Here is an 18,151-nt window from a genome sequence, read left to right as displayed (position 1 = left end):
CCCTGTGTGCCCCTAATAAGAAATGCTTTTGACCCCTGCACTCCACCCCCATCCCACCTCTGCAGAGAAAAACCTACTGACCAGGGTAGCGTGAGGGACTCTGAGGGGCTAGACTGCTAGAGGGCCTAGCGTGTGAGCATGTGACTGTGCATGTGTATGTACATACATGTGTGTGTTCATACACGTGTATGCATGTATGTTTGTACGTGCAGGTACACACACACATACTCTGGTGCTCCCCAGACCCTATTTCCATCTCTGGCACCCGTAGCATTTGATTCTGGCTCACGGGCACCCCACAGGTAACACTTGAAATAGGACCCACGGTTGATATAATATGTTGTCATCATTTAGTTCATTTATGCCACCCTGCATGTGGTGGCAAGGCAGCAGTGAGAATGCAGTCTAAAACTTGAGGAAACAGACCCCCAGGTACCTGACTAGCCCAGCCCCCAGCACAGGATAAGGTGAAGTGGGGCAGACCCGGAGCCCTGCTCACCCCTTGGCCTCCTCAGAAGCCTTTGATGGCTCCCTATTGCCTCTCCACTAGAGTGTGATCCTTTTAGCCTGGTGGTACTTAAGCAGATGACACACATAATCACGTAGCCCCAGAGAAGACTGTATTTTAGGCTGCGAGCTTCTCTAGGGCAAGGACCAGGCTTGACTGACCAGCATTTCCCCATAAACCAGCAACACGGGAGCTCCGTAGGGAAGAGCAAGTGAAAGAACGAACTAGTGAAGCAGGTTGCCACGTCCAGACCTCCTCCCTCACCCATTTGCCGTACGGATTTCCAGGGTCAGGATCTCACTCCATTTCCCGAAGCACCTTCCTTGTGTTGGAGCCGGAATCCTGTCTCACTCCGGCTGGATAAGAACTTGTCAAGCTGCTTGTAATCCCTTCTGATGCCCTCGGCAAGGAGTCACCTTTCAGGAGGCAGCCTCTCTTGCAACTGGGCCTGAAGGTCTAGACCTGCTTCCCTGAGCACCCACCCCCCAAAAAGGGCAGCCTGTTTGCTATCACACATCTCAAGTTGATTTTGGTTCATAGCTTGCTGATCAGTGTTGGTTGATGGGAATTACCTCGACTTGTCAGTTAGAGGAAAGGATAACAAGCCCCTGGGAGGGTGGGGTCCTTTGCAGTGAAGCCATGGGTCCCAAATGCTTTCAGGGATCAGGCCTGTCCTCGTAGCTGTGTTTTAGGGAAGCTTTAGTTGTTTGTGGTGCCGAGACTTGTAACTACAGTTCTTCAACGTGTCTCTAAGCATGGAGTGCCTCCACGGATGACCAGGGACATGTTTGGTGGCTGTGTTATAATTAATATGTACATCTTAGAGTTAAAAACCAAAACATGGTCTCCTCGAAACTCTATTTCCTAAACTTCAAATGTGTAAACATGATATGAAACGGTAATTGTTTAAAAACAGTCACAAAAGCAGAAGCTGTTGATCGGAAGCCTGTTCCACAGGAATGTTAAGTAGAAGATGAGGGAATTCCACAGCCATGGTGCTTCCTGAAAGCAACAGGGAACAAGAAGGACAGTGTGCACGGGCTCTGATGAAGGCAGATGTGGCCAATCCCAGCTCTGCCCCACGACCTCACTCACCTACTCTTCCTGTTGCAGCCTCAGTTTCCCCATCTGTCCTGCAGTTAATATAAAGCTGTTGGCACCATGCCTCGTTCAAAGTAGACCCTCAACAAGTGCTGTCACGAACAATAATAATAATAAAGAGGATAGTTTCATGTGCCACGTCTGCACGTGAAACTTCCTTTAAAAATATTTTTTTAATTATTCCATTAAAAAACCATGTGCTCTGGGTAAGAAAACATACAGGCATATAGGAAATTAAAAAATGAACTCTCTCTTCCAGAAACAAGAATCGTCATTAACAATTTGTTTTATATTCCTTTAGCCCTTTTCCCATTATCTTACAAAAATACACATCTCTACATACTACCAGCATTTTTTTCCCTACATAAATGCTATCCTACTAGACATCGTTCTGCATCACAGATCTTGTCCAAGGTCATTAGTCCTTGTGAGTGGTTCTATAATGTGACTGTAACACAGTGTATTCAGTCATTCCCCTATTCATAGACTTTTAACTTGTTTCAAGTTTTTCATTCTTACATTCTGCAGCAAACATCTGTGTATATTTATTTCTGCTTGTGGGTCTGGGTATTTCTGTAGAATTGATTTCCAGAAGTGGAACTTCAGGCCTTAGGGTATTTAATTTTTGTTAGATTCACCAATTTGATCCCTGAAAAGGCCATTTCCAGTTTATACTCCCTCCACCAGTCGGTGAGTTTGGCTCCCTTCCTAAGGTAGACAAATGTTTTAAAAATATTTTTTCCTGTGCTAAATTCTGAATTTGCAAAAGACTGCTTACGTTAGGACTCGCAGGGGATGTGTCAAGATGGATTGGACTTGAACTCGGCCCTCAGAAGCTGGAGTGGGGGTGGGAGCTGAGTGTGTAGGTGGCTAGAAACATGGTAGAGTCTCAGGGTCCCTGGGCTGAGGCACCCTCACCACTAACATTGAGGGTGTGCAGGGGTGGTAAGTACCATCCTAGCTTCTTGAAGGGAGGTGTCAGTGACAGTGTCAGATTCATCTTTGAGCCACTGTACCACCTCTTAACACACTGGGGGTTCGATACATGGGGTCCCAACCCAAACAGAAACTCGGACTTGGGGTTCTGGGGCTCCTAGAGGGTAGCTGGTTGGGAAAGGCCACCAGTGGTGAGAAGGCCATCTCCACTCAGCATCTCATGGCGCCTCTGCTCTCATGTTCCAGGCATTGATGGTACCTTTCACACAGTGTGGAGTCTCTTCAGGACACCTTTTTAGGGCCCCAAGAGGGGCTGTTCTTGTGTTTCCCAGCATAAAAACATTCATTATCCAGATGTTTCCTTCCAAAAATTCTTGAGATGGTCGTATGGATGGTGTCATCTGTGATAGCTGTTGACAGGAAAGAGCCGCTTGAAAGCAGTTCCGAACAGTGGTAGCTTTCGGGTTCCTAATTCTTGTGTATAGCACCTCACACACACCTTCCCTTTCCCCACCCTTCTTTCAGACCAAACAAAAACACTCCATCGGGTTTTTTGTGCTGCGACACCAAGAAATACAAGATGTAATAGTACAGTTGGAAAGACCGGTAGAGTAGGAATCGTGTGGATTTCTCACTCTGACTTCGGCAAGTCCCTTTGATTCTGGGTTTCCTGTTTGCCCTATTAAATGGGGTTGTTGGCTCTGACCATTAGGATCTGTCTATAACCAGATGGTTATAAAAACCAAATCACACAAACTTTGTGGGCCAGAAAGTTCTATCTAGAATGAGGGAGTCTTGCTGTTGGTCTGTCTTGTTAAGTTTGGATTGGCTCTTGGCAGGTGGTCACTCCTGGGCCAAGTAGGGATCCCCACTGAGATCCCCACTCTTGCAGTGGCTTTGCTACCGTGAGGTCTCCTGAGGGTGGAATTGCAGGTTCCTCTAAGAGAGCTGAGGCTTGGCTGCGTCCCTAGTTCTTCAGGGTCAGGAAAAGTGGCAGGTCCCCTCTGCATTGTAATAAAGAGGTTTTCTTATAGACCTGGCTTCTGTGTTGATAACACAGTCTTTTCAGGAACTGTTTGAGAAGGGGAGCAGACAAGCAGCCCATCCTAAGACCATGCATGGTAAGCATGTGAGGAAGGATTCTTCACGGAGGCATAAGTTAGGGTTCTCCAGAGAAACAGAACCAATAAGAGAGATTAATTATAAGAAACTGGCTCGTGTGATTATGGAGGCTGGCAAGTCCCAAGATGAGTCAGAAAGACCCAGTAGAGCCAATGGTGTAGTTCCAGTCCAAGTTTGAAGGCCTGAGAACGAGGAGATGCGCTGGTGTAATTCTAGTCCAAAAGCCAACAGGGTCGAGACCCAGACAGAGCCAGTGTTTCAGTTTGAGTCTGAAGGCAGAAAAAAAGTTGATGTCCCAGTACAAATGCTGTCAGGCAGGAAGAATTCTCTTTATTGGAGGAGGGTCAACCTTTGTGTTCTATTTGGTCCTTCAACTGATTAGACAAGGCCCACCACATTAGGGAGAGCCATCTGCTTTACTCAGTCTGTGGATTTAAATGTTAATCTCATTCAGAAACACCGTCACAGAAATATCCAGAATAATGTTTGACCAAGTATCTGGGCAACCCTGTGGCCCATTCAAGTTGACCCACAAAATTAATCACAGGCAGGAAAACACAACTTTGTGTTGGAATAGAGCTTCTCCTCGTAGAGGGTTCTCATTGCATATTGGGGTTGAATTGTGGAGGAGTTTGCTGGAAGGTGGTTAGGATGCCAAGGTCAGGGACCCTGCGCACTGTAGGATGGGTGCTCTTGTGTATGTCCCCTCCTCCTTCGTGTGCTGGAGCTACAACACTGGAACAAGGAGCCTGTGTGAACATCCACTCTTTGTAGGATCAGACTGAGGTCTCTGGAGCCAGAAAGGCCTCCGAGACCATCTGCTTCACCCCCTCCCGCCTCACCTGGAAGGAATCTTAGCCCTAGCGGATCAGGCAGCTGACCAGGGTCACACAGCCAGTGAGCGGAGGGCCAGGCTGGTCCCAGGCCGGCAGCCTCGTCATCACCATCCAGCAGGCTGAGGTTGTCTACAAGTCCTCAAGGAGATTAGTTCCTCTCTTGAAGCAGTTCCAAAGCAGGGAAGCCTGGGGCAGAGAGCTTGCCAGATCTCAGCAAGTCGCTTCCGCCCGGACAGCTGTGCTGGGCATGCGGCACAACGCCAGCAGCACCCCTCAGCATGAGGCAGTGACCCTGCAACCAGCCCCAGGGCTGCCGCCTCCACCAGATGGGTATGGGTGGGGTTTGACCAGTTTGACTGCAAACCTGTCACATGGCAAGGGGGGCTGTTAGGTACAGATGGAGGGAAGGGTCATGCCTGGAAGGAGTCCCTGGCTCTGCCCTGGGAGGCTGGCACCCTGCACCCAATGCCAGTTTGTAATCACTTGCTTAGAGCCAGCCAGCCTGGGACCAGCAGCATGCATTGGCCACCCCTCTAAAGATCTAGAATGTGCTTAAATACCTCTTTGATGGGCAGCTCTCTTCCTCCTGATACCATCCTTTGCTTTCCTCCCAGACTGCCTAACGATTCCTATAGGTACCTACGTGTGGTCCTGGTCAGATAAAGCCCAAGATGACCTGAGTTGCCTTGACTAATGAGCAAACTGATGACCAGAGGGAGGAAGTAACCTGCCTGGCGTCACTCAGCACGGTGAAGCTAGGACCAAGTTAGGCGACCAAGTCGGCTCTTCCAGTGCTTGCATTCCCTGCTGACCTGAACATGTTCATGTTATTTTGGACCTGGTGAAGCGGAAGGAGCACCAACTAGTGTTGGAAAGGCGGTATAGACAGCTGCATGTTTAAGAGCATGGGCTTTGGAGTCAGGCTGCCTCCATCCCTGGCTTGCTGTGTGACTGTCTTTAAAGTGGTAATGCCAGCAGCACCCCCTTATAGCAGTGTTGTGAGAATTAAGTGAGAACTTGGAGGCACTGCGCTTGGCACAGACCTTGGTACACCGTAGGCACTCAGCACTCTTCAAGTGTATTATTGAGAGGTGAGTCTCCTAGACCTTGGCTGAACCGCTCTGAGCTGCAGATTTCATACCAGGCAGGTGAGGAGGGGGCTTGGGTGTGGTCTTGGATCCTCCAAGGCTTTGCTCTGGGAGGTTCCGTGAGAAAGGGCTGGCGATGCTGCTCAGTGAGGGGTGTAGCCAAGGTGGTCTGGCATGAAAGCCTGTCCCCCGTGGCTTTATCACATTAGAGTGCGGCCCAAGGCCCCTCTGGAAGCTGAGACCTCACCGTGCCTAGCAGACTGGAAGATCGCACCAGAGGGGTGGCTAGCCCTCTCTGTAAGTACAGTCTGTCAATATTTGGAAGACACGAGGCTGGACCGTCTCTGGCTCTGTTTGCCAAGGCCCCTGGCAGTCCCCCCTGGGCCCCAGCCTCTGTCTGCAGCACGGGGGTCAGAGGACACCTGCCCCTCTTGAGGTTGACCTGAGGGTACTGGTGCCACCCCGATTCTGCCTCGTATCCCAGTGGAAATGCTTTCTTTTCCACTTTTGGGAACTGTTCGCTGGAGTGTGTTTTTCTTTCAGGAACCCCGGGCATCCTCTCTCCACTATTTGAAAGGGTAGAGACCTAATTGTTTGGAGGGTTGGACCTTCAGGTCATCACAGTTGATCACCACGCCCTGGTGTTTCCTGCCAGCTTCTGTAAAAGCTTTTTTTCTGAAAGCGCAAACCTGATTGAGACTGCTGGCCCACATTTTGCAGTTTCCTACCCCTCCTCCTGGCATTCAGGGCCCTCCATAACCCAGCCCCAGTTTCCTTTTCTAGCCACTCCCCATCTCCTCTTCCTCAGTAGCGCCGGGCTCGGGACAACTCACAGTCTTTCGTTTTACCTCACAATCCTTCAAGCTTTCCTCTGTCCACGACTTGGCTCTGTTGCCCTTTATCCTGGGGCCCTGTCTTCACCCGTCTGAATCTTCCTTATTTCCTTGAGTATATTCTACCCTGGGCCCCCCATTCATTGTCTGTGATGCCAGGCAGGTCCCTCGGCTTCTGTGGCCCTTGAGGGGCCTCTTTGCACTAGGACTTGAGATCCTCTGAAAAGCCACCTTCTCCCTAAGGTTTTTTGAAATCCCTGGGACTGCCTTTGCTTTCTGCCTCTTCCAAGCTGCCACTGTCTGTACCACTTTAGAACTGGGTTGGTCCCAGCGGAGGCTCTGAGGCTGCCAGTCACCCTTGCCTGTCTGTGTCATGGGGACAAGGAATGACATGCAGCCAACACCCAGGACAGTGCCGGGCACAGGCAGGTGTTCGGTAACTCGTAACTGTTATTCGCTCAGCACTTAGGGATGCTGGTGTCCCGGTTCTCCTGCTAAACCGCAGCTCCTCTGGGGGTGGGGGGAGCCTTGTCTCCACGTGAGTGCTCAGCATTGGCCTGGGGTCCGCCTTAGCACCCAGTACGGGCTCAGTGATGTTTGAGAAAGAAAAGCAGGCAGGCTCCCCGATTGCCTGTGAATGTGGGTCTTCCGTTGACATGGAAGCAGAGAGCTGTCTTCCTGAGAAAGTTGCTGCACTAAAGGGATGCTCGTTGATGCACTGCCTTGAGCCTGGGAGCAGCCTGGATCCTGGAGCGGCAAGTTCGCCTCAGTGAGTCTCTGCAGGGGATGGCAACAGAACTCAGGCCTGCAGCCGCTTGGAGGCCTGTGCACGCGAAGGCAGTCACTGGAAGAGTGCAGAGTGATGGGCAGGGCGGAAGGGCCTGGCCATAATTGCAGGCAGCTCCCGAGAGCTCTGTGAAGAGGCCCATGTGGCCTTTTAAATCGTGAGCAAAGCACATTCGGTGTCATCAGGGGTGTGGGCTTGTCTCCCCCAGGGACCACAGAACAGGGCCCTCCAGGGGAGACCCCGTCCTGTACAGATGTCCAAGGGCAGGGATCAGACCAGGCTCCCTGACTCAGACCTGGGCCTTCCCCTCGCCCTTGGGCTGAGCGTAAAAGAGCAAGCGGTGCAGGTTCCACCGGGCAGTGACAGGCCTGCACGGCTCCCGCCGACGTGACCATTGTTCTTGTTCCACACCCTTGCTCCACAGAGCTCACCCTCTTTTTCTAGGGTGTTTCTATGCACGTCTGGAAAAGAGATGGTAAGAGAACTCCAATTAGTCAGTCTCGTGGCTTCTAGACAGCTCCGGAAACCAGACTAGATGGAGGAGGGGGTGGGGCCTCTGCCTGTGTTGTGTTGGGTTTGTGTCCAGGCTCCGTCTCCAAGCTGCCCTACCCTTGCTGCCCGGCGGGGTCCGCCCCGAGGACCCCTGCTGCCCCATGCTGCCACCTCAGCCTCCGGGGGCCCCCTGCATTCAGGCATTCATTAGGAGGAGGGTCTTTCTCCAGCAGATGTTTTAACAGTTTAGATGAGGAGAGCGTCCCCTGCCTTCCCTTTGATGTGGTGCCCGGAACTTGGCGGGATTTCGGCTGTGTCTAATTAGGAACAGCTGCCCGCCCCTCCTGTGGAACTCCTCACTTGGGCTGTGATGCCGGGTGTGCTTTTTAACACCTCAGGCCTGACTGAAGTAGATGCCCCTGCCTCCAGAAGATTACAAACAAGACAGTCTGATAAAAGAGACATGAGGAAGCATCTGGGAAAGGTAGGAAGAAGAGCCCTGGTCTAAGAGTTAGAGGACCTGGGGCCTCGTCCTTCCCCAGGCCTCAGTTTCTCCATCTGTAAAATGTAGTCATTAGACTCCTGGGCACTGAGCCCTCCCCTGTGTGTTTTGTGTTCCGCACAAGAGTTGATCTGGAGCAAAGCTCCCATGTGGAGGCGAGAGGCTGCCAAAGCAGCAGCTAAAATCAGAAGTTGTGGATCCAGAAATGGAAGGTTCATAGATGGGTGGTGAAACCCTGTCATCTCCAGCGCAGGGTTGCCTGTTAGAGTTCATAAGCAGGCCTTATGTGGCTCTGGGGGATGAAGGGTGATCTCAGAGGAGGAGGGCTCTTGGAATGGTATTCCAAGGATGCCCCAGTAGTGGTAACTGACATGAAGTCAACATTCCCGGAGTGCCTTCTGTGCACCAGGCGCCGTTCTAAACACTGAACGTACAAGAATTCGTTTGATCCTCATAACATCCTGGACACTGTTGTCTCCGCTCCAGAGATGAGGAAACTGGGGCAACATGCTCTGGGTCCCCCATTGGGGCCGGGATTCGGGCCCCAGCGGTCTGGTAGGATCAGTGTTTTCAGCCACCACACTGTGCTGTTGAACCTATCGCTTTCCTGGACCCAGGGCTTTGCCTCCCAGGTGGCGGGTGCAGGGCAGCACCAGTCAGTGGCGCTGCATTGTCCTAATAATGCAGCCCTGGCCCATGGAGGCCTGAGGGCACAGCCAGGCAGGCCCACCACCGGCTGAGTAGAGGTTTCTTGGGCTGACAGGGGATGGCAGGGCCTGGGACTGGAAGCCTCCTTGGCCACACATCTCTACTGAGCTCTGCCACCCTGTCATTTGGGATCTGGTGTGGATTCCCAGACAAACCAGCTGGGAAGATTAGAGGTGAGGGGCCTGCAGGCTGGCATCTGTCATTTCCAGCTAGGCTCCTGCATGTCTGTGCCAGCCTCACCCCGCCCAGCTCCACCCTGCCTGGGGGTTCTCCAGCCTGCACCTCTCCTTAGACAGTCTTGGGGGTGCTGTCCCGTGGCATTCAAGGCCGTCCAGAACCACTTCCAGCTGCCTCAGCATCCCCTCTCAATGGGCCCCCTGGACGGCCCACCTTCCCCACATACACCTCGTGCTTCCAGCCCCTGTGCCTCTGCTTCGGTCCTTCCTTCATCAAACACCCAACTTCCCTGCCATACCACCGTGCCACGCCCTCATGTCTAAATTCTTTAAGGCGCTCCCAGATTTCCCTCAACTGAGTTGTAGAGTCACATCTGCTCCCTGTTGAGGACGCTAAGCCTCCTCTGTCTGTGTTGGGGGCTCTGGCCCTCTTTCCCCAAGGGCTCCCTGAAGACCAGGACTGTGTCTGCTTCATCTCCGTCTCCTCTCGTGCTGGGCATTCAGTAGATGCCTAGCGGGGTGTGAGGACAGGTGGATGCTGGCGCTCCCAGAGAAGGCTGGGTGCACCAGCGAGTACGTTGATTTCCTCGGCCTGTTTCCCAGAGGTGAGGCCAAGCCCTGCCCTCCTTTCTCTGTTCCTGAAAGGAAGGTAAAGAGGTAAAGAAGAGGTTTTTTTTTTCTTCTAGTCTTTTTCATTAGATGTGTGTCCTCCTGCTTTCAGAATACTGACCTGAGGCTCTGCATAATAAAAAGAAATGTATATGATGAGGCTGTTATAATAGACATCAAGATCCACAATAGAAGGAAGGGCACGTGAAAATGATTCTACCCAATATCTAAGCTAACCTAGCTATCGAGGCTAAGCATCAAAATGAACCCTGAGCTTCCTGACAGCCAAAGGAAATAAACAAAACACAAACACACAAACAAAAAACTGTGAGGGGGAGGCACGGAGTTGGTGAACACCAGAGCAAAGCGTAGCTTGTTGCCAGTGGACTGGGGGAACTCGAAACACTTAGAGCCACTCAGGAGGCCCCTGGTTTGCACCAAGCTCTGTCCTGGGCCCCTCACTCAGATGATCCCCTCGGCTCTCCTTGCCTCTCAGGGCCACGGCCCTTGGTCAGTACACCAGCCTCACCCTCCTGGCTCTGTGCCCTTGGTGAATACGCCCAGGGCCCCTTCCAGTTCCAACATTCTCCGATTCTAAAACAAAGTGCTCTCATTTTTTTTTTCCTCCATATATAGTTCTACTTGAAAACCTTTCTACTTCAGAAGCCGACAGAAATCCCTACCCTGTCAATTTAATGTTCCTGCTCCCTGCCTAAGAGGCATAACATCACAGCCTGCCACCCAATATTAAAGGTCATTTTCCATGAATTTATAGATGGTGATGTCGAGATAACTTGTGACTTAAAACATACAGTTACCAGCTCCCCTATTAGGTCAGTCTCTGGACCGTCCCAGATCGGTTTGGGTAATAAGGAGGACGGACCATCCCAGATCGGTTTGGGTAATAAGGAGGACGGACCTGGTCATTAGGCAGGGGACAGTGATGTCTGGTGAGCTGCCCTGGCGCAACTGCCCTTGACTTCCTGGGGCTCTTGGCAAACGTCTCCTGGGAGAGGAGATGTTCCCTTAAATGGGTGTTTTCTCAGGCAAAGGCAGCTGCTTCCGAAACACGCAGCTCCTATAAGCCCAACTTAACATCGTATTTACTTTCATGTGATCCACTCTTAACTACATTTTTTCTTTACTAACATATTATTCATTATTTAAAACAACTTTGAAAAATTACTATGCAATAATTCCTCCCTCTATACACAGTAGCTGTTTATCTTCCTGTATCAGGTTTTCTGTCCTTTATTCATGTGTATCTGTACTTACAACATTGCTGTCATCAGAGTTTAGATATTATGGGCAAAGTGTGTGATGACGGTGTTCAGCAATTCCTAAGCAAGGAGTAGAATTCCTCTGGGGCATTGTTCACATTGCCCAGGACTTGTTTAGAAAGCCCACATTATATGGTTTGCTCAACACATAAACAGTCTTGTATTTCACTTTTTAACTTAGCATAATTTCATGCACACTATTCCACGTAGCTACATAATCTTCAGATTTATCATTTTAATGGCTGTTTAATATTCCATCCAGTTAGCATGCCGTAATTTACTTAACTGCTCCCTATTGTTGAGGCCTTAATGAAAATTTGAATTCACCATGTAATAGGGGGGAAGCTTGTTTTAATGATTACCATCATAACATCCCCTACCCTAACTGCATGCCATTACTAACCCAGCTTTGGTAAGGTGCAGATGCTTTGGGGACAATAAATCCTGTCTGAGAGGTGTATGCCCAAGTCCCTCTGATTTAATAGCTAATCTGTTCCCTGCACATGTTTTCCTTTTAAGCTAGTGTTTATGTAGACTATCCATCTCTTCTGAATATTGTGTAATACTGGGCTATATGCATTTTTCATATTGTTCCAGGTACCTTATCACTGAAGTCAGGGACTTTCATAAATTGGAATTTGGGGGTAAAGAGGGGTTTCTGGCTGTCAGTTGTCATTCATTTATCCCACCCACATTCATGGAATATCTGTTTGCGTCTGGGCTCTGTGTGAGAGGGAGAGAGAAAGCAAGGATGTTCATGATTATTGGGGGCCCACAGAAGTGCATCCACGAGTTGCTTTGTGGCCCAGGATTAAATGACGATTTGCATGCAAAGTGCCTGTCAGCTGCATTCCCAATGTCCCTGTCCCTTGGAATTCTCCAAAGGCAGGAAGCTAGACTGCACTCCTTAGAACCAGGGGCGGCAGTGGATGCAGATGATGATGACCCCACAAAGCAAGCACTTTGGTAGATTTCGTAATTTACAGAGTTGTCTCCAGTACTTTACAGTTGGTCTTCGCCTTAAGATGACCAAGTCCTGCCTTTTATAGCTCTTCTCTTCTCCTCTTACTCCCCCATAAAAAGGAAAGCATCATCCTCAAAACTAATAAATCATCCCAGTTTACTCATGGGACCCAATAAAGACGTGTTTTGCCAAAGTAAGGGACATCTTCTCAGAGGAGACATGATTTTAGGCAGCCTGAGAACCACATAGTGAGGTTTTTCCCTTTTCATTTACTTTCTTTCTAAAAAGAGAAGGTTATTCTTGTTTGCCAAAGAAAGTATCTTGGTTTGCTGCTTAGACCTCCCGCCTGCCCCCACCAGCTCTCCAGTACTTGCCATCTTCCTTTTCAGCAGAGAGAAAATGAGCCTTGGGCTTGCCTCCTGGCAGTGGCACCCACCTAGTTGGTTTTGTTCTTGTTCATTCTTTTTATGTTTATCATCTGTTTTTGGTAAGGATAATGGCTTATGGGATGGTGATTAAAAGTTTCCTTTTTAAGTGAATTTATTTACTGTAAAAAATGAGGCAACATCAATAACAATGGTAAATAATAAGCCAGGTGGTACTTGAAAACAGCAAAATCATGAAGTCGGTATGTAACTCAGTGAAGTTTGGGAGATACTACCACAGCACTATTTAATGTCATCACTAAAGGTCACTACCCAGCATTGGTTAGTTTGTGTTGTATCAGGGCCTGTGCGCAGAGGTGGATTTTTTGTCGACCCTATGAGCTGGCCTTGGATCATGAAGCCCAGCCTAAAAGAATGCTCTTTCTCAGAAAGGCTGACGTCATTCATGTGTTTTGTCAACTGCTCTTCAAGGCACATGACTCCTGTGGGTTTCTACTATATCTTCATGGCACTGGACCTCTGATTTGGAGAATGCCTCGAGATTCCACTTAAATAGCTCACTCTCACCACCCTCAGTGCTTTTTTATCAAGCCCCACCACCCCTCTCCCACCTCCTTGGACCTGGTGCTCCAGCAAAAGTAGACAGTGAATAGACACACGGTGGAATATTATTCAGCCTTAAAAAGAAATGAACTTCTGACACACGCTATAACATGGAAGAACCTTAAAAACATTATGCTAAGTGAAATAAGACTGTCACAGAAGGCCAAATACCATATGATTCCACTTATATGAGGTACCTAGGTAGTTAAATTCATAGAGACAGAAAGTGGAAGGGTGGTTGCCAGGGGCTGGGGGAGGGGAAATGGGGAGTTAGTGGGGGACAGTTTCCGTTTAGGATGAAGATAAAGTTCGTGAGATGGATGGCGGTGATGGTTGCACAACAGTGTGCATATACTTAATGCCACTGACTTGTGCACTTAAATGTGGTATAATGGCAAATGTTATATACATGTTACAAATAAAACAAGAAAGTGGGCAGTGAGCACGTTCTCTCCAGCTGCACTGCCTTGGCTTGCCCTGGTCCTACCACAGGGAATCCTGTCCCTCTCCTGTTTCCACTTGTCAGAGCTGTCAGTTCAAATGTCATCTCTCCTCCTGTCTCATCCCTCCCAGGCCCTGCAGCAGCCCCTTTGCTGCAGAGTATTATGGTGATTTAGGTGCCCGTTGTATCTCTTCTGGAAACAGTGGGCTTGCCGAGAGCAGCCTCAACAGTGAACCCCCTCCTTTCCCCCTGTCCTCACGTTGGCCCTGCGCACAGTGGCTGTTTATGATCAAAGCAAGAAAAGTGCCCCTGTGTGAGGAGGAAGCGCCTGATCGTAGCATCATCCTGGAATCCATCATTCAGCCACTGCTGGCCTCTCAGGAATAAGCAGCAGCTGAAAGGAACATGCCCTGTCTGGGGCCTCATCTAGATGGGCGGTCGCCCCTCAGCCCACACTGGAGCCAGGCCTTGGCATCCTCTCCAGAAGATTAAGAGCTTTCCTTCCTTATTCAGAAGTGAAACTGGACATCTGCTCTCAAGTTTCTTGGCTGTATTCAGTGTGTTAGAAGATAGGCAGGCCCTGGGGGAGGTAGAAATGCAGGAAAAGGGTCATTCCTGGGGCTTTGTAGGGGAAAAATCAGTGACCCTGCGTCCCCTGGGGGTGGTTCTTGGCTTCGTAGGTCTTTAAAATGAATATGTGAGCTGGGTGGAAACTTGAGGGTCATTTGGCCCAATCTTCTCGTTTTATAGCTAGGGAGTGACAAGTCCAGAGACCAGGGAGTTGCCCTAGTGGGAAGACCACCCCCGCCTCCGTAAGCGATGGGGCTGAGAGCTCTGCCTGTCCCGGGCTGGTGTCAGAACACACCCGGAACATCACGCTCACTTCTGCGCCGTGCCCTTGAAGACTGCAGGCGGTGGCAGGGAGGCTTCTCAGGGAGGCTTCTCGTTCTATTGTTTGGTCCAGAGCCTGAGATCTCTGTGAGGAAGCCTTGAGCAGTGAGAGCAGAGACCCCGCCCTCGAGGGGTGGGACAGAAGTTAAGTACAGCCTCCACCTCCCTGGCTGGCGGCTCTGAATTCCTTTGGCGTCACCTGGTGGGTCCCAGGTGAGGAAGCACGTGCTGTGCATGCCTTACATCTCTGCTTCCTTCCTTTTTGACCGCAGAATTTCAGAGGCAGGAAAGCGTCCGGTCCCAGCACAAAGGCATCCAATTATACGACACCCCTTACGAACCCGAGGGCCCAAGCATGGACTCCGACTCAGAGAGCACGGTCAGCCCCCAACTGCGGGAGAGCAAGCTGCCCCAGGATGACGACAGGCCCGCTGATGAATACGACCAGCCATGGGAATGGAACCGGGTCACCATCCCAGCTCTGGCAGGTAAGGAGCCAGTGGCCCTGCCCAGAGGCGGCCGCTGACCCACATGGCACTCACCTTTGTAAAGGGAGTAAGTGCACGGGTCCCTGCCTGCTCAGGTAAACCACAGGGTTTCTAGTACAGCTGGGCCCTTCAAGGATGAGGAGGGTCCTGGAGGAAGTCCCTTAGGCCAGGCCTAGGGGAACTCCTGGGTCTGGCCTCCAGGGTCTCCGTTCCAGTCCCTCCCCCCATCCCCAGAGACAGCCCAGATGATCTCATTGTCTGACTCTGTCTTGGTCCTGTTGGTAATGCTCTAGTTCACTGAAGCCAAGATTTCAGATTTCAGAAGGAAATCTTAGAAGCAAGAAGAAAATCAATCTGCAGAGTGGCTCCTATTGGGCCTCGTGGAGCCCAGTGGCTCCATCCTGTCATACAGCTGCTACAGGCCTGCATGCATCCAGGGCTGCTGCGTTTCCTGTCCCAGCTTCAGCACGAGCCCATCCACAGAGCACACGCCGTGGCCACATCCTGACCTCAGGAGTTGACCCCACCCCTGGCCTAGAGCCCCTTGAATGACTCGGGTGCCTCTCCTCTCCCACAGCCGTATGGAGAGCAGTCTGCCACATGTGTCACCTGTCCTAAGCTATGTACACACCCTTTGATCCTAACCCCAGTCCTTAGGATCCAGGCTGAGGTTATGATCTAAAGCACAGGAAAGGCATGATGATCATGAGAGATGGAGAATGACCTGAATGTCCAGCAATGGGGGTCGGTTAAATGGAATATTGTGCAGCCACTACAAAGTGATGTTGACACAGAGTTTATAACAACCTAGGGAAATGCTTATGTTTAATGTTAAGAGGGGAAAAGTCAGATGCAAAAACACTTTTATGCTTCTAAGAGTTTAGGCATATAAACAGACATCGAGTGAGTAATTTAATTCTTACCACATTGAAGGTCAGAAAGGGAGTTTTTTTTTTTTATTTAAGATTCATTTTGCCTTGAATCTCCCATTTCCATGCACAACTAGACCCTCCCTCCCTTCCTAGCCCCCCAAAGTGAGGCCTCTGCCCTCCACTCATCTTGATCCCCTCGCTCGAAGTTCTGACTGTTCTAGCACAGACTGCTCACAGTTCCCTGGACGTAGCGCGCTGTGCAGTCCCATGCCTTCTGTCTAAGTGGCCTTCCCTGCTGTGTCCTATCTGGAAAAGTCCTGTGCCTCCTTCGCCATCCCTGTGAGCCCTCCTGGTACGCAGCCACACATCCCACGGGCTTCCTTGCTGCCTCTCTGAGCCTGTGGAGCTTCCTGCACGTGACTCTGGTGGGGCACTTCCCTCACCACATAGACTCAGTGCTGTAGGTGCTGGGCCCGCCTGCCAGGCCTTGATGCCAGTCAAGAGCCAGAGCCGAGAGTAGTCATGTGGCTGAGGTCCTTGGTCACCTCAGGTCTCTCCTGTGCATTTCACAGCCTCCTCTGCCCTCGGCACAAGGGAATCCAAGGCCTGTCCACTGGCATGGCTGACAAGGCTGTGCTCCTCCCGGGTGTGGGAGGAACTAGAACGGAGCCGATGATGTCCCAGAGGTGGCTCTTCACAAACACCAGTTTGATTAAAGGGCTAAAGGGCTCATGTGACAACTGTCCTAGATACCAAGGGCCCATGGCAAGAGATGACATTCCAGGCGGTGTGGCGTCTCACCCTCTCCTGGACTGACCACCTTGCAGGTCATGTCACCTTAGGTGCTCTAGTCTAGTCTGGTGCTTTGCTGCTCAAAATGTGGTCTCTGGACCAGCAGCATCACATCACCTGGAAACTGGTGAGAAATGCAAGGTCTCAGGCCCCACCCCAGACCTGCAGAGTCAATCTGTTTTAAAAGACCCCCGGGTGATTCGCTGGCATGTTAAAGTGAAAAGCCCTTACCCTACAGGACATCATCTCTTCAGAAGCCTCTCAGACCAGAACTTGCCCACTTCTGCCCAAAGCTAGTTTTAAAACTACTATACATTTAGTTTTTCACAAAGGATCACAAGGTCTTAGATGGAACTGTCTCCAGACAAGTTTCTGAGCCACAGGTATCCACTGTGGACTTGGTTATATGTTGCTGAGTTGCTATCACAAGTGTCATTATAGGTCAACTTCTTAGGCTGCTGATAGAAAGTAGACTCAGACTCATGTCCCCACCTGTGTCTCATCAAGTCACTTACCTCATCAATTGTGTGTCTTGCTCTGGGGTGGATACTGATTGTGCTTTTCCCCAAGAAGCTTTTGGCTCGGTTCTGATTTCTGGGGCATAGAAGGAAGCTGTTTCACTTGGGCTGGAGGGATGCTGTGAGCACCAGCCTTTAGTCTTGACCAGATCCCTCCCCACATCTGTGGACAGAGCCTGTCAGGTACGGCATTGCAGCCAAGGAGCACCCTCCTGTCTCCTAGCCCCAAAGTGCAGGTGGAACGAGGTGGATGGGCCACCTCTCAGGTAATAAGGACGAGGTGAAACAGTTCGATTAGGTTGCTAAAGTGCTGCCGTGGTCCCATCTGTAAACCCAGAAGGATGGCTGCTCAGAAACAAAGGATAGTGTTCCCATCTGAATCAGTAGTGTGTGTGGCACGCGCTTTAGCACATCATTGGTGGTGCCAAGGAGCAAGGCAGGCTGGGCTGGGCCTCGTCCTCCTTATCGCAATACCTGTTTGAAATGCCCCACACAGTTTCTCTGGGCCCTCGGGAGCCCTGTGATGGGCCCCGAGAGCCTGGGGTGCAGGATCTGTAGCCGTGGTAGAATCCATTGGGCAGTATCGTTAGCATCTCTTTCCATTCCTTGTTTTTTGTTTGTTTGGTTGGTTTTTTGCCGCACCGCGCAGCATGCAGGATCTTAGTTCCCCAACCATGGATCGAACCCGTGCCCTCTGCAGTGGAAGCGCAGAGTCTTAACCACTGGACTACCAGGGAAGTCCCTGCATCCCTTGTATTCTGATTCTGCCTGTTTAGCTTACATGAGGTATCCTGGTCAGTGTTTTCAGATTTCCGAAGGTGTGTGGTGTGGGGACCCCCAAAGGGCAGAGGTAGGCCCACCAAGAAGGAGTCCTAGGGATTTAGGGTCACAGTGAGTGGTAAGAATTTCAGGTACACCTGAAAGTGTATAGTGAGCTTCCTCTCACCAAGATTTGCCCGCAGAAGCTTGAATGAGGCAGGATTGGTGTTGGGAGGGCTTTGCCCTGCAGTGGGAGGTTGGCCTGCAGCCCTCTCCAGGGCTGCTTCCAAGCTTCATTCCTTCAGGATCCCAGCATGCTGGTCAAAGGCCAGGAGAAGGGAAGGCCTCTGAACTACTCTGTGATTCAGTGTAAGAAGCAGAAGTGCTTTCCGCCTTTCAGAGTGCTGTCCTGCACTGCATTCGTGAAATGAGGCTGTTCTCAAAGGGATGCTTTGGCA

The 18,151-nt window shown here is 50.6% G+C and overlaps 1 protein-coding gene across 1 annotated transcript in view; it reads left to right on the top strand.

Moving 5' to 3' along the window:
* Positions 1-18,151, top strand: part of SHB (SH2 domain containing adaptor protein B) — a 135,398-nt gene that overhangs the window by 72,525 nt on the left and 44,722 nt on the right. Inside the window, exon 3 of the mRNA XM_079925465.1 lies at positions 14,537-14,752. Coding sequence (XP_079781591.1) covers positions 14,537-14,752 — 216 coding nt within the window. The remainder of the gene's footprint in view (positions 1-14,536; positions 14,753-18,151) is intronic.

The sequence above is a fragment of the Stenella coeruleoalba genome, assembly GCF_951394435.1.
Source record: "Stenella coeruleoalba genome assembly, chromosome: 7".
Lineage (NCBI taxonomy): Eukaryota > Metazoa > Chordata > Mammalia > Artiodactyla > Delphinidae > Stenella > Stenella coeruleoalba.
This window is presented reverse-complemented; position numbering and strand designations above follow the sequence as displayed.